The sequence below is a fragment of the Solenopsis invicta genome, chromosome 3 (assembly GCF_016802725.1).
Source record: "Solenopsis invicta isolate M01_SB chromosome 3, UNIL_Sinv_3.0, whole genome shotgun sequence".
Lineage (NCBI taxonomy): Eukaryota > Metazoa > Arthropoda > Insecta > Hymenoptera > Formicidae > Solenopsis > Solenopsis invicta.
In genome coordinates, this window is record NC_052666.1 from 17856656 (window position 1) to 17878835 (window position 22180).

Here is a 22180-nt window from a genome sequence, read left to right on the forward strand (position 1 = left end):
ATTATAAAAAAGTGTGATTCTACTGTATAGAAAACTTCAACGCTTGACTAAAATTTTTTTAAAATTAACGATAAACTAACAATTTAAATAAATTTTCAAAATATAATTGTAAAATAATCCGTATAATATCAAATATGCAAATGTCTTTAAAATGTCATAAAATCATGAGCCAACTAATATTTAAAAGACCGTTTCACTGTACACCTTACGAATGTTTTTCTGTAAATTATACTCAATCATTTTTAAGAGCACTCAAGTACGACATTGCGAGATGATACGAAAATATAATGGTCTAACATAAGTTTCCTTAAATAATAATGTGCCCCGACATGAATCATTCAGCTGGCTACTCTCTCTCTGTGCGAAAATCTACCGTTTTTAAAACTATGCACTTACGCGCGGTATGCCCTTGCAACGCTTCCGTGGATACAACTTTTTCTCACTTTTTTCAGTTGGTTGCAACTTTTTCGTGAGTGAGAAAGAGAGAGAGAGAGAGATGAAAACGCGCGTACTACAATTATGAGGATTAGCAGCGCATTTTAACAGCGTAATTTCTTGCGCGATAGAAGATTTTGCGGAAATAAACTCCGCTTCAGAGGAAGCTGTTAATTTATTTAGTCAGTCCCTTTTGCAGGATAATCGATCGCATTAAAAGGACTTACATTAATCCAGTTTTTATCAGTTTTAATTTTTGTTAACCCCAATTCGTCACGGTCTCGTTAAATCTTTTTTATAGCTTGGAAATAGATATTTGATCAATGTTGTGTTGAATGAATTGATATTTAATCAAGTTTTTATGAGCTTAAATTTTTGCTAACCCTAATTTGTCAGTGTCTCATTAAATCTCTTTTATAGCTTGGAAATTGATATTTGACTCGACTAGACGCCTGCAGCGTATTTATTTTTTTTATCTTTCACGCAGAAAATAATTTTTATATCCGACGATACGCTTTACAGTTTTTTAAGTGCTCCGAGATATGGTTAAAAAAAAAGCAAATAAAGCGGAAAATATAGTGGAGACTTTCCTCGTGAATGTAATATCGATCGAAACAAGCTCGGAACTACTTTTATCAGATAAAAAGATCACGTTGAAAAATAATATTGGTTGCAAATTATGTTTCACATCGTGTTTCCGATATGTCACGTTTGAGAGCAATGTGAGAGAAAGAGAAAGAGAGAGAGAGAGGGGGGGAGGGGTTCGTGTGCTGTCGAAAGGCTCCTTCCCCGCGAGAAATATAGCAACATAATTGAGTGTAATTTATAAATCAGAACCCTCGTCCTCATGACGGCGAAGGAAAAAAGAAAACGAAAGAGAGAGAGAGAGAGAGGTCCCTCTTGCCTTTTCTTCCCTTTTAACGAGGCCGTCAACGGATAAATGTTTGTTATGGAAGTGCAACGAATGATTCTGACAACTCACGGAAGGAAATAAATCTAACTTAGTCCGCTTCGGTCGTTTTATCGAATCGTAAAGACTCCCAGAGCTGCAACATTTTACGTAACTATTTCGCCGTCACTCACTTTTTTCTGTCACATCGCAGTTGTCTTTCGCAGTCGTTTGTAAGACACGTTTGTCTGCCGGCTGATCGCAAGCAGCACGCAGAAATTATATTACACGTCAGTTTGTGTAATTAAAGTTTCAATTCCCCGGAGTGTCCTTTGATGCGAAACGCAATAAATCCAGTTGCGTGAATATATGATAATTTATGTAATGTGTTAAACATGCATGTGCACGTTGTATCGCGATGTTGTAACTTTTAAACGCTTACTCGTGTAAGACACGCCGTTAAAGAAAAAAAAAAAAAGAAAAAAAGGAAACGAACACAAATAACTATTGTAATTATTGCGTTACAAATATTTGCTAAAAATTACTTCTCGTGTTTGAACACGTGTAATACTGAACTTAGTATCATATTTAATAAAATCGTCACGTCGAAATATACTGCGTTTAACGGAGAAATAAATTGTCACGCCGCGGAGGCACACGCTCCCGCCTCGCATAAAAATTATCGCCGACTTAATGATATTTATCTTCAATTCGATTCGGCGTGTGACAATTCGCACCGACTTAAATTCGCATTCGTTAATTCCTTACTTCGGTTTACCTCGCACGGGGACTTATCGGCGCGTACCCGCCGTGCGCGATGCATTCGAAGGTTCCTTTGACACAAATAGATAACGGCTGATAAACGAGTTAATTTGCAGATACGCCTTTCAGAGACGAGCGTAACCGCTGGTATGAATCACTGCGTTGAAACAGATCTTGTCGAACGTCACGTTTCGCTCACGGAGACAAGACAAATGGCAATGACTGAATGGTCCCTATCATCGGCATTAATTTTGAAATTCGTCATTATTTCCGTTCCGCGTACGCGGCCTTAATGCACTCCGTACGACTGCTACTATAATATGTGCTATAATGTATCGTGCTCGTGAAAAAAGAGAGAGACTTGACCTTGAGACGCATAGCCTTGACGTAAATTCTTTAAAAATACATAGAAGAAGAGAGATGGGGAGCGCACGAATTCTCCGTCGCAGAATTCTCGCGCGTCATCGAGTGACTGGGTGTTTAGCTAGGTTTTCAGGTATACATATATGAAGCTCGCGTTACGAGCAGGAGCACAGTTCGTCGAAGACGACAAAGTGCGAGGCAAGAAGACGCGCGCTCGCACGTGCTGGCGCGGGAAACTTTTTTCCTTTCATCCAGACGCGGCCGTGCAATATTGATAGACTCTCGTCTCTAGATAATGGCGGTCTATTGCGCGGACTGTAATTGCACGGTAGAAACGGTTTAAAGCCCCGTTCGCCCTCCCTCCACCGCCGCGGATAAACGTGCGTGGAGAAACGACGAACGGTGGATTCCTCCCTTCCTCCCCCTTCCCTTCTCACCCTCTCGGGCTCTATAATAATTATGATATTTAGGCCCCGACTTGACGTTATTACCCGAGTTGGCCGTGAGCCTGTTTCTACCTTTTTCTTTCCTTCCTGTAATGACAGCCGCGTAAATTCGCGGTGAATATATGCAGTTGTCGTCGTCGTCGTCGTCGCCGTGCGTCACGCACATGATCGGAGGCAAAACGTATTCAAGGCAAGACATCGTATGATTAAACAGGTTGAAATCATTTGTGGTACCCGGCGTTTTACCAATTACGACGCGAGGGGCCGGCTTATTATCCGCGAATGCGGTATTAATTCGTTCGCAGGAGTAAGAAATAACGAGATCATAAATTGCACATCGATAAATAACGCGCGCATCGACGACGATTAATTAATAAATACAAATTCGCGCTGCTCCCGTTCCGCAGCTTAAAAGCTGCCGATATTTTTTTTCCTGTAACATGTGTATGTATGCACACATCTGTTATTAATAAATATTAAAAAATATTTATTATCCTTTTATGAAAATAATATAATTATTTAATAAAATCTATAACGAAATGTTTGTTTACTAGCAGTGTTTTGGTAATGAAAAAAGATTCAACATCACATAATAAATTTTTGATATATACGAAATAATAAATATATGATAATAAATAAATATTTACTGTAAATAAAAATTTGTAAAAAAAAATAGATTAGATTTGTACGTATCAAAAATTAAAACTGTCGAACGTCGTGCGTTAATAAATAATAAGTCTTCTCGGCATTATGTGAGATAATTGAAACAGTACACTGAAACAAAAGACTGGTAATAACTAACAAATGTATAGTGAAATAGTATCAATTAAATATTCGGTCAATGTAACCAAAAATAATTCTCTAGCTATTTAGTAACTTGTACCAGATTTGATAATACTTACTAAACATTTAGAAAAATAAAATTATGATGATATTGACAAAATAATTAATTGATACTATTTCACTATACATTTGGTAGTTGCAAACAGATTTTTTTTTTCAATGTAAATAATAAAAAAGTAGAGACGGATGCTTATTAATTGAAGTTTCGATATATCGAAATTTTGTTTGACATTGTCGTTTCTGACAGAACTTTTGCAGATTCTACAATCGCATTTAAAAACATATATATTGCACAATTGCGACCCCCCTCCCTCCCCCCTCCCTCTTTCTCGTCCCATTCGTTGTCCTATGTCGTTGGATAGATGCGAGGTAAAAATACCCAAAAGGATAAATATTCTCGAGTGATAGCGTTTAAAACTGATATCGCCGATAAAACGCCACGCTCTCCCATATTAATGCGTCGACAACAAAAACATTTTTTCGCCTATTAGCTCCGGTTTGGCGGCTCGCGGCGCTAAAATGATATTGAATGCGCAGTATGAAATTAAAATGGCTCGCGTACAATACACACGGCCGGCGGCGCGTCCCTGTTTTCGCTCGCGATTTCGAAAATGCGCATCCGGATTTTAATATATAGACGGAAATAATGGAAAAGAGCCGAGATATTAAATATCGTCGCGCGCGTGCCGCGATATTTACGTTTAGTCTCGCGCAAAATATTTGCGCCGCCGTTGAATCCGCGCGCGGCTGTATTACACGTATCACATGAACCCGAAAACGACAACAACAACAATCTGCGCCGCCGGGAGGAGGCACTATACATCGTTGTGCTACAGCCTACACCGCCGACGTCAATGGTTCATCGAATGACTTTCCCCAGTGTCGGGTGACAGAGCTTTTAGAATCCATCCATGAGTAAACCAACCCGATGACTGCGAACGTATTACTACTATATCCGGGGTATCGTCCCATCCCTTCCCCTCCCCCTCCCCTTCCCCCTTCCCTCTTCCTCATCCCGCCCACCTAGAATCGTGCGAGGGTGTAATGGAAATGATTTACCGTTTTATCATGATATATATGATATATATCGTATATACATATACTTCATTAAATCCACTATTACTTGACAATATATTTATGCGACTAGACATTAAACATTAAACACGGAAATATGTATACAGATTTCACGTGACTTCGTTACATAAAATGAATGTCACAAAATGAACGTTCTTCTCTTTCAGTTGAAAGACAAAAGAAAAAATTAAAATTATTTCTCTAGCAATATTTTATGCGTAAATATGCGATACAAAATTTGTAGGTGCGTTACTCGGGTGGTATAAAAGCCGAGGGAAAACTTGAAAAAAATTTCGTTCGTTCTTCTTTTACGAAAATAAACGTGACGTTTCTCGAGTGAAACTCCACGCGTCTCTTCGCAGAGATGAGGTCTGATCGCGCATGATTGTATTCGGAGACGAATTAAGCTGCTAATTGCGACTTCCCATGAGGATAATCTCACCTCATTAGATAAACCTGACATTGCAGCACATCGGTTCTATACGCGCGAGGCTCAATAACGTCAAAGACCATAATTGCCCGATTCCGCAGCCGTTCGGAATGGAGCTTGCATCCGTACGAGCTCGAAACGCGAGATATCGAAAGCGGCAAAGATATGACCTTTTCCTACATAACTCTGACCTAGATTCCCGATGATTTTATCTCCGCTTTCGAGCTTCATTGATTTTTGTAACTTGAAATCGACACGTGCATTTTGAGCTGCGTTTAAAAATCGCACACGGTTAAAAAAAGAGTTGTTACGAACTATGCGAATACGAATCGAATCGAATCAGGTAAGATTCGGATTTTAATTTCTATGATTTAATTACAAATTCGAGAATTTCGATGCTAAGAGTTTCCAATACGAATTACAAATATTGACAATTTTATAAGATTATTTTGAAATTGTATGTTATGTAATTAATATTATTTTTATTACTTGGAAATATTTTTTATTATGTACACTGAGAAAAAAGTTGTTAACTTGACTAAAATTGTCAACTTGATTATACTTCTTCAATTCAAGTGTGTGTATTTATGTATTAAGTTAAATATATAAATGCTTAAATTAAAGTTCAAGTATTTTATGTATTTGAATTAAATACATAAACATTTGAAAAGAATTTAATCAAGTTGAAAAATTTAACATTTTTTCCCCAGTGTATATATTAAAATTCAACGTAACAGTAATTGTTAATGAAAATATTGCTTACGATTCGAGTCTCGACGTCAAAAAATCTCGATTCGCAACATCTCTAGATAGAAACTCGGTTCTGAAGTCTCACTGTAGATACACCTGTCATACTGTGTTGCAACGGTAATTAGAAGTGTAGAGAAATTTGTTGGTTTCATCCGGGACACCGCATAGATCTCAACGAGGCGCATCCTCTTTTGCAATACGGAAAACAAGAAGTGATTAGTTACTTTCAGGATATAATTATATGTACTCGTGCGTATGCGCAAAGCCGTCTTCGTAATCTTTGCTATTTATAATCTCAATGGCATCCCCCATCCCGTCTCGCTGTAACATACCGCAAATAATTTTTTTTTTTTACCACTGGGTCTTTCTTCAAATGTCGACGTAATTGTCGTCATTAAAACAATTGTTATATGTCTTTTCGCTTCCCACCCAGAAGTGATATCTGTATAAACTGTCCCTAACTAGCTTGCGTACCAAAGAGAAAGAAACCGCTCGCATGATTTATGTAACGTTACCTGTTAACCCTGTCGTCGCATATAAAAATACAGCAGAGGTGACACACACACACACACACACACTCTCTCTCTCTCTCTCTCTCTCTTTCTCTCTCTCGGCGGTAAAGAAAGCTTCAAGAAACGATCGATCAAGGCGTCGCTAATCTACATGGAAATAATAAACGTGGCCAATGCACCGTAATCGCGATGCACATGCTTGCGCCTCGCGCGTTTTTAAAAAAGGGTGGCTCAACGGTGCCGCGCGGCGGAAAGGTTAATACCAGTTAAAGTTCAATCATGTTCCCGACGAGAGCACGGCGACGGCCGTGATGACGATCAGGTATCGATGCCTCGCAACGTCGCATCGTCGTAACGACACGACCGTTCCTCGCTCGGCTACGCGCGATAATTAAGTGTCGCTCGACGACGACGTCTCGTCCCGCGGCCTCTAATATCGCGGCCGTCCGATAATATCTGTAATCCGCGCAAAACGATTTCGACGCGCGTGGCAACGGTACGAGCGCGCACCGTGTGCCTCATAATTAGTCGGGAGACTGAGAGACGGCGGAATAGAGAGAGGACGCGATCATAATTGCCGCTCGCGCGTCCGCGGCCGGGCACAATCAATTAAATGGCGCGCGCGTTCGCCGTCGCGAGACGAAACGGGATTCCCCCCCCGTGCGCCCCTGTTATAAATCGACGTTCCTTTTTTTTCCCCCTCTCCCCCCTTCCCTTCCCTCTCGAATAATCCCTAATTGAGTGGTCTGCGTGTATATCGGAAAGATAAATTTTGAAAAATCGACGTTGCGTCCATGATAAATGCAAATTGCCCATCTGCACGCTGGCCGGGATTATCAGCGCGAGTATTAATTTCCTAAAATTCATACGTTCTCCTTCAACATTTTTACAAAAATTTAAAGATATTTTAATAAAATGAAGAGCGGTGCTATCGCGCGACTGTTAAATGAAGTCGTGCAACAACATGCGTTATCGCTGCATCAGCATTGTATTTAAATTGTTAATACGTATCTTTATTACCCCGTTTGTGTACGTAATCGTGATCGATACGACGCGCGGTTGAACGTAAATTAAATGGTGTATTACCTTACGCATCTTATCGTGCTTCCTGCGGATTTTTTTAGCGTACACAACAATAATTACTCTTCGATAACCGGCGCGGCCGCCGTCGCCGCGGCAGAGCTTTTTAACCAACTTGCACGACGCTTCCCTCTTGCGCGAAGTTTTAATGAAATGAAAGGAAAAACTCGGGATAAAGTTGAGGCGCCATGTTACGTCACATGAACTAAAACTTATAAAACTTGCGGAGTCTTCATCCACTTGTCTTGTCTGTGTACTAACTTTAGGAAATACAGGAGCAGAGCGGGATATTTGCGTGATAACCGCGCAAAGAAATTAATAGATATTGTGTATGTGTGTGTGTGTGTGTGTGTGTGTGTGTGTGTGTGTGTGTGTGTGTGTGTGTGTGTGTGTGTGTGTGTGTGTATGTATATATATATATATATAGATAAAATAAAGTGTGCGCAATCCGAAATCGCGGCGCGAGCGTGAACGTAAATTAAAGCAGAAGAGATTTACAATCCCTTTTTGCTACCGACATAAATGAAAACATGCACAAGAAACTATCTTGATAAAGGACAATCACATTACGGAAATTTTAATTAGAGAAAAACCGTTTCCGGCTCTTTCCCTCTTTTAAATATGACAGCGAAGAGCTAACTAAAAGAACATTACAGCTAATTTGAAAATTAATTAAATTAAGTACCGCTTTCGTAATGGGTTTGTCAAATGTAATATTCGATATTTTCAATATCAAAGGAAAATTCGATAAAATGTTAAATTATGTTGGAAAAACGCTGACAAAAGGATATTGAAATAATACGTAATTAGCTCCTAGATTATTGATTGGTCGTTTTAATGAGAAGTTAAATTTACGAAATTATATGTACACATGCTTAAGATTGATTAAATAACTACGCGGGAAAATTACGGTAATCCCGTTATCACATTCCACGTCGGTTTTAACGATGTGACGCGATACATATGTCCGACGAAATCGTTAAATCTTAAAAGATAGCTTATCGTTAAATAGACAATCGAACAGTATTACCTGTTGCTGCATAGCAGGCATCAGTGCGTACTGGTGTTCCACCATAACATCCGACTCTGAAAACCAAACACATTTCACAATAAGTATATACAGGAATAATGCTCATACTTGATATAACTTAACAATTTTTATCAATCTTAGTCATGTTTATAACATAGCACGATTGAAAGACGAGTATCTTAAGAAGTTTGCGTAATGTGCGATTGCTGAGAAATTTTGTTTCTGTTTTCAGGTATCCGTCACCGGTGCAGAACGGAGGACCAAATGGCACGACGACAATGACTTGCGCGAGTTCTCAAGGTAAGGATTAAAAAAAACCCCGCAAAGTCGGACATCGCGCGATGACATCGGCGCGTATCTCACTCTCCCCGCAAAAGATTCGAAAACAATTCTGCTAATTCAATATGCCGCGCAACATTCGCGCGTTCGTTGCATTTAATTACTACCGACCGCGCACTGGCAATAAAGCCGCCGCGACTCGCAATGAAAGAGTGGAGAGAAAGAGAGAGAGAATGAGAGAGAAAAAAAGAGAGAGAGAGAGAGAGAGAAAGCGAGCGGCATGCCGGTACTCATTAATTAGCGGGTCCCGAAAAAAATTGCTCGGCGAAATTTTCTTCCGATTAAATTAGCGTTGCATTAAATTTATTGGCTGAATTCTCTTTCATAAACCAGCGCGCGCGAGTCGATCGCGTGCGCGGTTCGCGGTTCTCTCTCGCTCGCTCACGCCGCACGCACAAGCTCTCGTACGTGTATAATTTGCAAATATCAAACGTCGGGCGGATATTTGAAAAATATTGACTCTGGTATTTTAGCCGGGCTGCGGCGCGGCCGGGCAGTCTCTCGGCGCAAAAGAGGGGGGAGGGGAAAAAATTATCCGCCTCATGACGATTCAATATCGTGCGATTATCGCGGCAAAAGGATACCTAGAGAGAGAGAGAGAGAGAGAGAGAGAGAGAGAGAGAGAGAGGAAGGTATCCACGCGCGCGGATCAGATACAATATTAATTTTATATTTTTCGCTACTGTGTGACACAAGCGTGTGCGCGCGCGTGGTGAGAGAAAGAGAGAACGAACGCGCGCGCGTGCGACGAACATGCGGTCGCCGCGACTCACACGCACGCACGTGCGTGCGTACATACACGTATGTATACGCCGCACGCTGCAAAAAGCTCGTCCCCGCGTTTATTCGCGATTGCGAGCGAGCCATTAAACAGATTCGCATGGAATTTCACGACGAAAAAGGGTCGGCGAGCGCGCACGGGGCGTTCGGAAATTGCGCGGAACGCGCAATCAATGAAAAAGCTTCATTTCAACGCGAGCTTATTACGAAATTAATTTTCATTATAATGGGATTCTCGTAAGTATCACGCGTCCTTCTGTATTTTCGCGATGCTTTTGTATCGCCTGTATTTGCCGTATGCGAGAGATACGCGGTATCCTAGAGATCTCGAGAGATCTCTTTTCACGACGGGATAGAAAAGGATATCGCGGGCCCTTTATGTAAAAGATAAACAAAATAATGTGAATACCTGGGAGATGGACTACTTATTTTATCAATAAGAGAGGTTTCTTTCTTTATTTGTTTTAATACAGAATTTATCCGTATTTGGAGTAAAGTTATATATTGTAATACTTAAATAGCCACCAGTGCAACGTATCTCATTCTATTATTATATCTCATTCTTCTAATAGAATACCTTTTAAGAGATACTGAAGGAGAAAATCTATTTTTTCACTCTACCTTTCAAAATTGCTCACAATGACTTTGCGATATTTAAGTCGGACAGTTACGTTGGAAAAACATTGAAGTTTTGAGGCCAATTTTCGAAAAATGAGAAGCAAATTTCCTCCTCCGATATCACTTGTATAATCACCTGAAATATGTTCCGCTAAAAGAACAGTGCAACATACCATTGATGACTAACATTGCATGATCTTAATTCAAACGAGGATAAAATTTGTATTGAAGATGCCCTGAGAAAAAAAATTACTAAATTTTAATAAATATTTATTTGAATAGTACTACTAATATATGTATTTACGGTACATAAATATTTACTTTATACAACAAAAATGCTAAGTTAAATTAAATTAGTGATTCTTATACTAAATAAATATACACATAAATATACATTTACTTTTAGTAAATATTTCATTAGTACCATTCGAATAAATATTTGCTAAAATTTAGTAATCTTTTTATCTCAGGGTGATACATAAATCTCTCATTAATAAAAAGAAAAGTAGTGTACTCGCTCAGTATTCAATATATTATCCATTCTCTGTAACTGCAATTTTCGTCACGAGATTAAGATTCTCGCTAATAATTATTCGATGAGTAATTTCGCGGGAATCCGCGAGGAAAGATCGAATCATGTGCACGAAGCGTGATAAAGCAGGCGATATATTCACGTTAGGTCGCGAAGCCAGGTCGATATTGCCGGCAATTGGCGCGAAATTGTAAAAAAATATTTCCCGAGAGCGAGACCGATCCGGACAGGTCGGCATAGGGCGCGCGTTATCGGCGATGCGTGTGGCGGGCGCACGACAATCGTGCCGAAATATACGCGCACGGGGCAAAATCCGAGGCCAATTACAAACACGCCGTCTCACCGGGCTGTCAGTCATCAATCCGCGGAATATTTTTCTCTGGGTCAATTGAACAATTCTACGCGTCGTCGGACAGCGAGCGGATGGGCGCGAGTGGGCTGGGTTTTAATGTATTTGCCGTTACCGGGGGCTTTCAACGGCTAACCGGTAAATCTTCTGACGAGCGATTAACTCGTTTCTCTCGGTACTCCTCAGCTATTAAATTACCATCGACGATACCGCCGGCAATAAAACTTGTTCGGGGTGATACTAAACCGAGCGAAAGGTTGCGGTTCGACCCAAGGATTATACAATAATCTCTTAAATCACTTAAATGCCTCGTTTATTTATTCCCCATCAAATTATCGGCATTACTTTGAGCTTTATTACCACGGTGTATTATAGAATTGATTGACAATGTCTTTAATGACGTTTCACTCTTTACTGCCAGCTGCTTCGGCGCGCGGCGTGATAAAACGACGTACTCATTTTCATACGGAATGACTAATTTTTTCGCAGTCGATAGAAAAATAGGCAAAACACCTTTCTTTAAACGTACAATTAAATCAAATGAAACGTAGATACAAAACATTTGTCAGTAGATAAAAATCGCGTATCGAGTGCTCTTGGAACTTCATTTAGAAAGTACGAAAGGTTACTTTGCACAATCTTGTCAAGGAATTATTTTTCATCGGCGATACACACAGCGGTAAATTTCATCCCGGCGCGGCACTGCGCGGCGAGAAGCCGTGGGAGAAAGTTACAACTTATCGAGCTTTCCTCCCTCGATTTCAAAGCCGTAGAAAAGATAAATTTGATCGTTTGAAGAAGTTTGCGAACGAATATCGAAAGTTCGAAGCGCGCACTTTGATTCCGGGCAAACCGCCCCGGCAGCTGTGTTTAGCGGGCAGAAAATTCAACTGGTGCCTGTTTACCTGTAGCTGCCGAGATTAGAGCAAGACTCCGGCATTCGATGACTCACTCACTCACTCATTCGCTCTCTCTCTCTCTCTCTCTCGGTTACGCGAAGGAAGTATTTCACAATACGACAGGGACGAGATGAGTGACAGAAGTTCCTGCGCGAATTAATAGCGCGATAATTCGAGCTAGTTAACGTGTACGTACGCGAGGGGGAAAATAGAAGAAACACTCGGGGAATGATTAACGAGCCGTCGCGCGGGAGTCTGACGTCTGTGTTGCGCCGAGGAACTAAAATTAGGCGAAAGAAGTCTTGCTCGACGATTTATCATGATGTAAACATAATATTAATATTATTAAGTAATACGTGATTTAATCGGTGTTCTTTTCGAACATCGGTGAGTGATTCACTCTCAAGATTCATTCTTCTTTCCTTATAACTTATTATTATTCAAGAATTGAGAAAAGAATTAATATCAAGAAATTTAGTTTCTTCGTGTAAGCGAGTTATGTTAATTCAAGATTATCAAATTCTTTTAAAAAGATTTTATACTCTCGCACGGAAAAAACAATTTTACTGTAGTACTTAACAATTTATCTAAATAGAGATCAAAAAATAACTTTATGTTGGACTGTCAAAATTATTCTGTAAGACACTCAAGCACGTAATACTGTTGCAAAACGTTTTGACATTCTAGCAACCAAAAGCTAAACATCCGATACAATTTTTTAAATGGTTCAACACAATTATTTTCAGATCTGTACTTCAGCAAAATTGTTTTTTTTTTTCGTGCGCTTATATATGAAACAATGAATTGTTCATTTGAATCTAATTTTTTTCCGTATGTAGAATTATTATCGCGCGCGGCTTTAAAAAGTTAATCACCGCGATAACGTTCTTTTTTTTTTCGCGCGGCACGTTGTTTTTCCACGACGCCCGGGAAAGTCGAGGAGCCCCGGCGATGTCGGGACGACGAGAACGAGCGCCGAAAATCTAAAGGGCGTCGCCCTGTCCTTGTCTCTGTGTGCAGGGGTGATGGTGAAGCAGGAGGCGAGGGACGACGGTTACGAGACGAGTCCGGACCTCGAGATGAGGAGCACCGGCGGTGACAGCAGTCAGCAGTATCACACGCCGCTGACACCACACACGCCGCACACACCGCACACGCCGCACACGCCCCTCACGCCGATATCGGCGACAGCGCATCAACCCCAGCAGCCGGGCTCGACCGCCTCCGCCCTCGGACAGGTGAGTTTTTTCATATTCGCCTACCCTGGCCGTTCCTGACCGGTTCTCCCCCGCGCGCGTTTCCGTGCCTCCTCTCCGTCCTCGTTCTTTTTCCTCCAACTCTATTACGCAGCAATCTAAAGCGCGCGCGATCACAATTTTATTATCACGATGTCTTAAAAATATAACGAATCGTAGGATGACTAGTATCTTCCGCATCATAGTCGAAAAATGATAACACATTCGAGAAACTATAATTGAGACGTTTTGCAGTCGAATGTAACGTTGAAACGTCGGGAATAATGCTACGCTTGCAGAATATATGTATATGCATGTGATTGCTTGTAATTATGCGGCGAGGTTGCGTGTAATGGCCATACGGCGTATTCTCAATCGATCTTACGTCAGAATTTTGGATTAAATGCAGCATTTCGTTTCGTCTAATTTACGCTAACTAACATGACAATCTCAAATCAACGCTCGCGAAACATTCGATCATCTACGTCGAGGATATAAATTAAAGCAATCTAAAATTCCTTTGTACATATGGTATAATTCGGAATGATTAAGTGCTCTCTTTTGTAAATAATGCTCGTGTAACGCAGCGTTAATGACATAGAATTTACTGTCCACGCGATACGATTATCACCTTGAAATTCCGTAATGCGATAAACTGTAGGATTTAAAATCTGCGGGTCAGAGAGACGATCGCATTTGTAAAAAAAAAAGAACAGAGTGACAATTAAATTGCAAATAACGCGATCACGGTCGAGAAGAAACCGCGATAAAGGGTTTCCCCGGTATCGAGTATCGCGACGTATCTCCCGTGTAATCGGCGGAGAAAATATGTTATTACGCGTAGAGGAAAAAAAGTCGCGCGTAAAACACAGAACTTATTAGTCAATAAAAAGCGCAGGCGGCTCTCATTAGGAACCGCTGTATTGGCGTATCTAGCACCTCGCAATCAAAATTACGAGCAATAAATTGCAATAAAGACGCGCGCAATCGCCACTCCGGGATTTTCGCAATGCCGCGCGCGGCGATTTGCATTTTCATGTTAGTTTTACGATCTACTTACGCAACATTACCTCTGTCGTGGTACAATGAAAGCCGTAGATGCTCCCCGCGCGCGGTGTGTTACTTATTTTCCGCTTAATACGCGGGCGAAAGATCTTCGAACAAATCGGCCTGCGTTTGGTGCCTTGCGTAATTTCTTTGATTGTTATTACACAGAAAAAAATTCGTATCAAATCAACAATTCATTGTTTCGTAAGTAAGAATATAAAAGAATTTGATAATCTTAAACAGATACAATTTGTTTGCACGAAGAAACAAAGTTTGCAAATTACGTCTGTTTAAAATTATAAATTCAAGATTTTATGTTCTTGCTTATATGTGAAAAAGTAAATTGTTGATTTGATACTAATTTATTTTCTAGGTACGCGAGTAAAAAATTTAGCGCAAAGTGTGTGCAATAAGAAAATTTCTTTTAACGGATATCTCACTGAAACGTAATTTCATTTTAATATATGTTGTTCGAGGAAGAATCCTCTCTTTTTCATCTTTACATTGATAACCGGATACATTAATGAAAGGAAAACATAAATTAATTTCTTAGAGATTTTTTTTTAGAGTAGTATATAATAACCTTGTGATATCTATTTATATCTGCATTAAGAGGAATGAGATATATAATTCACATATGGCGGAAGAAATATAAGGGGAATTATTGCATCTTTCCATGGGCTTTCGGCTTTTTCACTTTACTACAAATCGGCAAAATAAAAGCTTTTACAAATGTGATTCCCCGGATGAATATTTTGACGGTGGTAATTTTCAGGGATTTCAATCAGAACGCGCATTTTCCGCTCATGAATTAATTGCAGGTTGCCCAGCTCCCCAATTTGGCTATCGGCGCTATCGCGCGCGAATTACAGAAATTTCATCCGATATTAAATTGCCATTATATCCGCAAAGTTGTTATCCGCTGTCGGGATCGATAGTCTTTTTCTCGAAAATTATCTCGTGACGTGACGACCGATCGATCTCGGTTTTACCGACTCCTCATTTTAACGAATGAACGGCCGACGAGCGAAGCGAATTTCCGTTGATCGAATTGTTAACCGTGAACACGTCCCGGATTTATCGAGTTCGCATTATCACGCTCCTCTTTTCTTGATCCCGTTTCACATTGTTTTACTTAACCCTTCCCTAGATTCCCGGATTCCAAGTCCAATAGTTTCTGCGCAAACGAGCCAGACGTTCACAGCATAGACGCTTTTTTTCCGAGACAATTGAAGAAACGAATAGCCCAGAAGAAGCGTCACGAAACTTGCATTATCTTTATAAAAAAAAAATAAATAAATAAATAAATATAGTAAAAATCGAAATATTTTCTCTCATTGATCTTTTAACTTTCGAACATTACTCAGTTATTACTTTTCTGTATTAGAGAAAAGACGAGCTGCAATAGATAATCGAGGGTATGGCGTATGTTTGCTTTATTGTTATCGCAATGATGCGACGGATATTTTCCGGAAACGTATAGATTAATAGCTCTACAAATCGATAAACGAACATCCTTTGCGCAACGTCTCTCAAATAAAAATCTTCTATTTACCTGTTTTTCAACGCAAATATCGTGCCCTAACAATGCCGGATAAAGCAAATCCGTGCGCTACATTCGCGACACTTGCCGCGGTCCTTTTGTTTGCAAATAATAACAACGTGGCATGCGCACACGTACGTTCTTATCGCGCGCAATATTGCCGGCGACTCTCGAGCGAAAGCCCGAGACCCGTGAAAAAGGGTAGAACGGGGATAACGCGTTATCGGTAACTACCAGTCAGTCGGCCCTTATCTTGGCGGGATTTCGACCTCGATTTCGCAGGGTTATCAGCACTCGGGTCAAGAGCGCGGGTGTGCCGCGGCTGGAAAGACCACCATAGTCTGGGGGACCAGGTCGAAAATTGCAAACGAGGGTATGTTTATGTGTCGCGATAAAAAAAAAAAAATCCTCGACCCCGCTCCGTCGGATCGCGCGTCGTAATCTCTTATGCTTTCGTTTCCGTGGGCGTCGAAAGAAGCCTGGCGTGTGGCCTTTTCCCCGGGTGTGTACGATAAACGCGGCCCGTGTTGCAAAAGCGCGAGGACCTCCTTATGTGTTTCTCCACGGAAATAGACGCGGCAAGTAAACGTTGCGTTTTCGCGAAAATTTCCTGCATCCGCTGGAAACGAACGAGGCGATAGCGAGATCATTTAAAATTAAGAGCGCTGAATATCGGTGCGCTAAATTATCGTATTATTGACAGCCTTCAGAATATAATAACGGCCTGTTGAATAATTTCTGATTTCATCGGGCGGGATAGCGCTTCAAGCATTTATTTTAGTCCGCGATATCGGATTTTTGCGCGAACGTCGAGAAGAGTCGGGGAACAAAACGTCATTTGGATACCCGTCGCGTTAATCATCTAATACCACCTCGTTAATATCGCTACGACGAAACTCCATCGACGCAAGGAACCTTCCGGATAATTTGATCCCCTTTATATTGCCGAAATCGCACGTGTGTTCCACATTTCTGTCAGATATTCAATTCTTACAGAGCCTGTCAGTCATCGAAAGCTATTAGCTTACGTGAGCGATACGTAACGTTACGAATCCTCCTCTTATTTTTCTTAACCTGATATTCAAAAACCGGGTAGAAAATCAGTGAAACCTCAGTTGATTTTAGCTAATGCAAAAAGCAGACGGTACAAAAAGTACAATGGGAGAAGAACGGTGATCGCGTCAGTCCGTAACACGCGCAATTTGCAAAAAAAAAAAAGAGACACAGCTGCACATTTTACAACCGCGAATGGCTGATACGTTGTACGTGGCCGCGTATTTTCGGTCCATGCGGCAATTGCGCTATTACTATTTCCCCAAGGGCATCGAGAGAGAGGGAGAAAGAGAGAGCGAGAAAGAGATACATGTAGCGCCGGCTGGGTTACATACGTTTTATGATCGCCACTGTACGTGTCCGTGATCGTCGGTACATGTTTTACGTCGGGATTGTACGTGCTCGGGAGAAATTTCATTTTTCCGCAGCCGGCCGCCTGCGAAACTTGCGGACGCGACGAAAAATTTCGCGGCGTAATTTCGAGGTAGAATTAAATTAGGCTGGGACATCAGCCGTCATCGCGATTCGGGATATCGCAAGGATAATTCGCCGCGACCGGTGCTGCGCGCCAGCATTTTCCTTCCCTTCGCACGTGTATGTATTATTCAAGGGGGAGAAAACGAGAGAAATTCGGTCAGCAAATACGATAATACGATTCACTCTTAATCTCGCAATAAAGATACAACGCGCGTCGGAATTTATCGTGAAATATTTGAAGTCTCGGCGCGCAGTCTCTTTTGAGATTATACGTTTCGCGAAATTTTTAATTTTTTTTTTTTGATCCGAGATGCGCGAGATATTTTACTTCGAACGAAGAGTGCGAGAAGGAAGAGAAAAACGCTCAAACGCTTCCCCCCCCCCCACACCTCTCTGTCTTTGGTCTTCCTATCCTCCGCCCTTGATCCCAGCACTTCCGTGCCATTTGAAATGCGGAAGTTCCGAAACCCTTGCATTATTCCGACGGACAGGACGGCGCCGAATATAATAAGTGCGACGTATCTTTTACCAACGTCTGCTGACGCCTCTTTTCCAGGTCGCGATAAAATGCGAGACGCCGGTGGACCCGTATTCGTTCGTCGACGAGGAGATGTCGATGGGCGGCATAAGGACGGCGAGCAGTCCAGGCGGCGGCGGCGGCGGCGGCGGCGGCGGTGGCGGCGGCAATCCCGAGAGCATGACGTGTCCGGGCGGCGCCCAACCTGGGCTGGGTACACCCACGTCGACGCCGCCCGGGGCGCTGCCCGGGCCACAACATCATCAGATGAATCTCGTGATGAACGGCGCCGCCAGCGTCAATCCGCAGCTGGCGCATCAGCCGAAGAAGCGAGGCCGCAAAAAAAAGTCGGAGATGATACTCACCCCCGAGGAGTAAGGATCTAACATATATAATCAATTGCAGAGCGCCGTGCCCGGATCGCGATTACACCTGCCTTCGTGATTCTAACGATCCGACGTCCGTGCTTCTTCTTGCAATCTCGCGAAAATTATGTACCGCACGACTCTTTGTTATAATTCAATTACATACTTGCATAATCGTGGCAAATTTTTAATGCACGAGGCACACAAGACGGGGCGCGGCTTGTCGTGTTCGCCGTTAAGAAAACGCTGTTTGAAGAAAAAAAAAAAGGATATTCAATTTTATATAAAAGCCCGCCGCGTGCGAGAAACACCGTTCACGGGCGTGTGAAGTTGACGGCGCGACGTCAAAATTCATTTACGGTCTCAGCCCTTTAAGGACGGGCACATCGTGAAATCGTGCTCTCGCGCGTGGTTTGCGCCAGCACACCGGCCGTCCTGATGGGATTACGTTAAAATTAATATTAAATAACATTTTACACCTACATAAAATTGAATTCGGAATTTACTCGGCCCGCGGTATAGAGAGATAATTATTATTATAATTAATAAATACGTTAATGAGCATATAGCGAAGAGAAGCGGAGCTTCCGAGAAGGAACACGGGGCCGGCCGCGCGAAGCCGCGTCTCGATACACTATAACTAGAGTTAGTTATATATTTGCATGCAGCAGCCACGGTTAAAAATATCCGCTCCGCTAACAATGTCCGTCTGACCGGGCACCATGCTGCTGATCCGATAGGATCTTCAGTTGCGCTTATTTTTGTGAAGCCGGCCGAAAACTTAAAAATAGTTTCGCATATTAGGAACGTAACACGATCAGAGATGCGTGCCGCGAGATGTACGTCAGGAGATAACGCGCTCATTAAGACGTTAATTGAAGATCATAAGAGAAGAATTATTCATGCCCTCTTGACACGTTATGTACATCGGTATGTCTACTTAATTGAATGCCCCGTAGTGGTTAAACAAAGGCCCATTATGCTGACGCATAAATATCCTTTTTCGTCTCCTATCAGCATCTTTTTTCTCTTTTTCTTTTTTTTTTTTTTTTACGAAACTACACGCCACTGTTACTGCATAAAACTTGAAAGGAGGAACGGCGTACGCAAATACATTAATTAACGTGGCCGGTCACCTACGTTCCGTTCTTCAACTACGCTAATTTACACATTTTTTTTCTTCACAGTGTTTTAACTCGTAATCTATTAATATAGATTCGCGTTCATTAATATTTCTATCCAGTATATTAAAAAAAATTTTTCACAAAGTTTTATTACGCGAGCTCACGTATGTCTCATTACAAAAAATAAAAAATAAAAAAAAATAACGTAAAGACCGTAAATTGTACTTCGTCGTCGTCATTTTATTCTGCGAGATCCGGGCTTATTCATCCATGTGTTATTCGCGCGTATTCACGACGACTTACGAAGTCCCCCCCCGGGCCGATACAAAGCGTTACATTGTGTTACAGTGTCGCAAATCGAAACGCGAAGTGTCCAAGACGCGCGCGGTGCGCTCGCCGGCTTGACAAAAAGCAAACGCGGAAAGTCCGCGTCCCCTGCCGATCGAGAGAAATAGTTGCGCGCAGCCTTTCGCTGAATCGTATGACGCAGCATAAAGGAATCCAGCGTATTATTAAGGCCCTCTGTATCCACCTTTTCATTTTTTTTTTCTTTCTTACAGAGCGGAACTCGCGGAGGCCAAGAAACGCGCAAAGACGTACAAAGAGAGGAAGAAGCACGACAGGTTCGACGGTATGCCGGAAGAGGAAGTGAGCAAGCGCGTTCTACCGGACCACCTCACCAACAACCTTGACATTATTATAGTAAGTCTCGTCTACGCATAATTATTCCGTATATACTCCCATTAGCATCGAATAAACATGACCCAGGCTGACCCAAGCACGAGTTATATTCCCACTCTGTTCTTTAGCATATATCAATATTACGTCATTCTGTCAAGTCTTGTAAATTTCCGGAGAACACTCTATACCGCGTATGTAAGCGTGGCTATAATTTTATGTTAAAGGCTGCTTCAGACAGCTAACAATAGTCATACATGCGGAATACGAGATAGAGCAGGCCGCGCCGCGCCGCGCCGCACGTTTCTCGAACGGCACATCCGAGTATCAATAAATTGAATTATCCGCGAGATCGTCTCGCGCTGAAGCGACGTTTCTCGCAATTCTCGCGACTCTCCGCTCTACCGTCGAACGGCATCGGATAATTCGTTAAGTCGTAACGCTAACAACGATGAAAACATTCAGTTTCGCCGGCGCATGCATTTCAGGCGTGCCCGCGACGCGTAATTTATGACCCGGTATATATCGCGGCCGTGCGTGTCATTTGTAATGCCGCATTACCAATGTGCGATGCCGCGACGCCGTACTTGATCGAATGACGGCAATTAATCTGATACGCGCGTGCGGCGGCTGCGGCCCGACGCCCGACACGGCTCGGCTTTAATCGGCGCGAGGATCCATCTTGGAGTCACCGCCGCGTCGCGCGAAAACACGAGGATTCTCTGCACGCGGCAACGACAAATGGCAATCGCCGCCTCCGTAACAGCCGGCCAAATCGCTTTAATGATCCGTGTGCGATTCGGTTATCACGCGGCACGCCGACCGGCCGTCGCTTTCCGTACAGAGGAACAGAGAGAAAGCGATGAGGCGCGTAGAGAGGAGGAGAGAAAGAGAGAAACTAGTCCTCTCGGCCACACGGACCAGTTTCGCCGGGATGTCGGCAAACTTAAATCTTAATTGACTCCTCGTCTTTTTGCAGAACTGAAGAGAGAACTAAAGGAAAGACTAAAACCAATTAGAGGTTAAGCTTAATTGACTTTGGCGAAATCAACAACGACTCAGTTATTAATTGTTCAACAGCGCAAAATATACTCTTCCAAATCTGAATCAGTGAAATCTTGTTATTGATCGGCAATGCTATACTTGTAACTGTTAATTATTAGTGATTTTTCATTGCCAAAAGAATGGGGAAGGGGAATTACTCTCACACTGACCAAAATCAACGTCACTGTCACAGTGAAACACAACAATGCGCGTGCATCCCCTGGTTGATATAAGTACATCAGTGAAACTAGACAATTCACCGTCATTCAGTGAATAATACACTGATTCCGATTTAGAGAGTGTAATACTGTCGAGGATGAAATCGGGAATAATTCTTGTGAAATGAAGAGCATCATCACCGGGATTGATGAATAAGTCAAGTTGTCCGTCAGTCAGCCGGCGGATAAAGAATCGACATTGCGATCGGCTAAAATCCGAAAACAATTTTGGGCGATTCCGCACTACGTACGTGTCATTTTCGTCACCGCGCGTTAGCGTGATCTTTATTGAATGCAAGCGAGAGAATGGGAATTACGTTCTCGTTACAAACGCGACGACCCGCCGCGCGTTGATCGATCACCCGATACCGGTGTAAACGGGTATAAACAGTTTAACGGGTGAGCATCATGGTCATTACGAGTGATTGTTATAATCCGATATGCGGCCGTCGTTATCAAAATTGGGGTGACTTAAATGACGGAACCGAGAGGCTCGTAACGATTTCAGTATTTTAATCGTATCACAACATCCCCGCAACGTAGCTTGATTTATATTCAACCTCGATTCTCTTTAGAATAATGAAATTGTCATATTTTTGACATGACGCACAATTACATAGCATTATGATGACTAAGAGCGCATTATTGAAGCAATTTGTCGATTAATTTAGTTTAGAGATGTTAAAAATTAAATTTCTACGATGCTCCGCATTCTCTCTCCCTCTACGTCTCACGTTATAAATTCCAA

At 42.0% G+C, this 22180-nt stretch overlaps 2 protein-coding genes across 3 annotated transcripts in view; one reads left to right on the forward strand and one right to left on the reverse strand.

Moving 5' to 3' along the window:
- LOC105205288 overlaps positions 1-22180 on the reverse strand; it is a 136353-nt gene that overhangs the window by 87172 nt on the left and 27001 nt on the right. The window contains exon 2 of the mRNA XM_011174635.3: positions 8615-8670. Coding sequence (XP_011172937.1) covers positions 8615-8670 — 56 coding nt within the window. The remainder of the gene's footprint in view (positions 1-8614; positions 8671-22180) is intronic.
- LOC105205270 (atrophin-1) overlaps positions 1-22180 on the forward strand; it is a 121849-nt gene that overhangs the window by 61353 nt on the left and 38316 nt on the right. For both annotated transcript variants that reach the window (XM_011174617.3, XM_039447222.1), the window contains exons 2-5: positions 8847-8914; positions 13152-13369; positions 18043-18377; positions 20053-20194. In XM_011174617.3, the coding sequence (XP_011172919.2) occupies positions 8847-8914; positions 13152-13369; positions 18043-18377; positions 20053-20194 (763 nt within the window). The remainder of the gene's footprint in view (positions 1-8846; positions 8915-13151; positions 13370-18042; positions 18378-20052; positions 20195-22180) is intronic.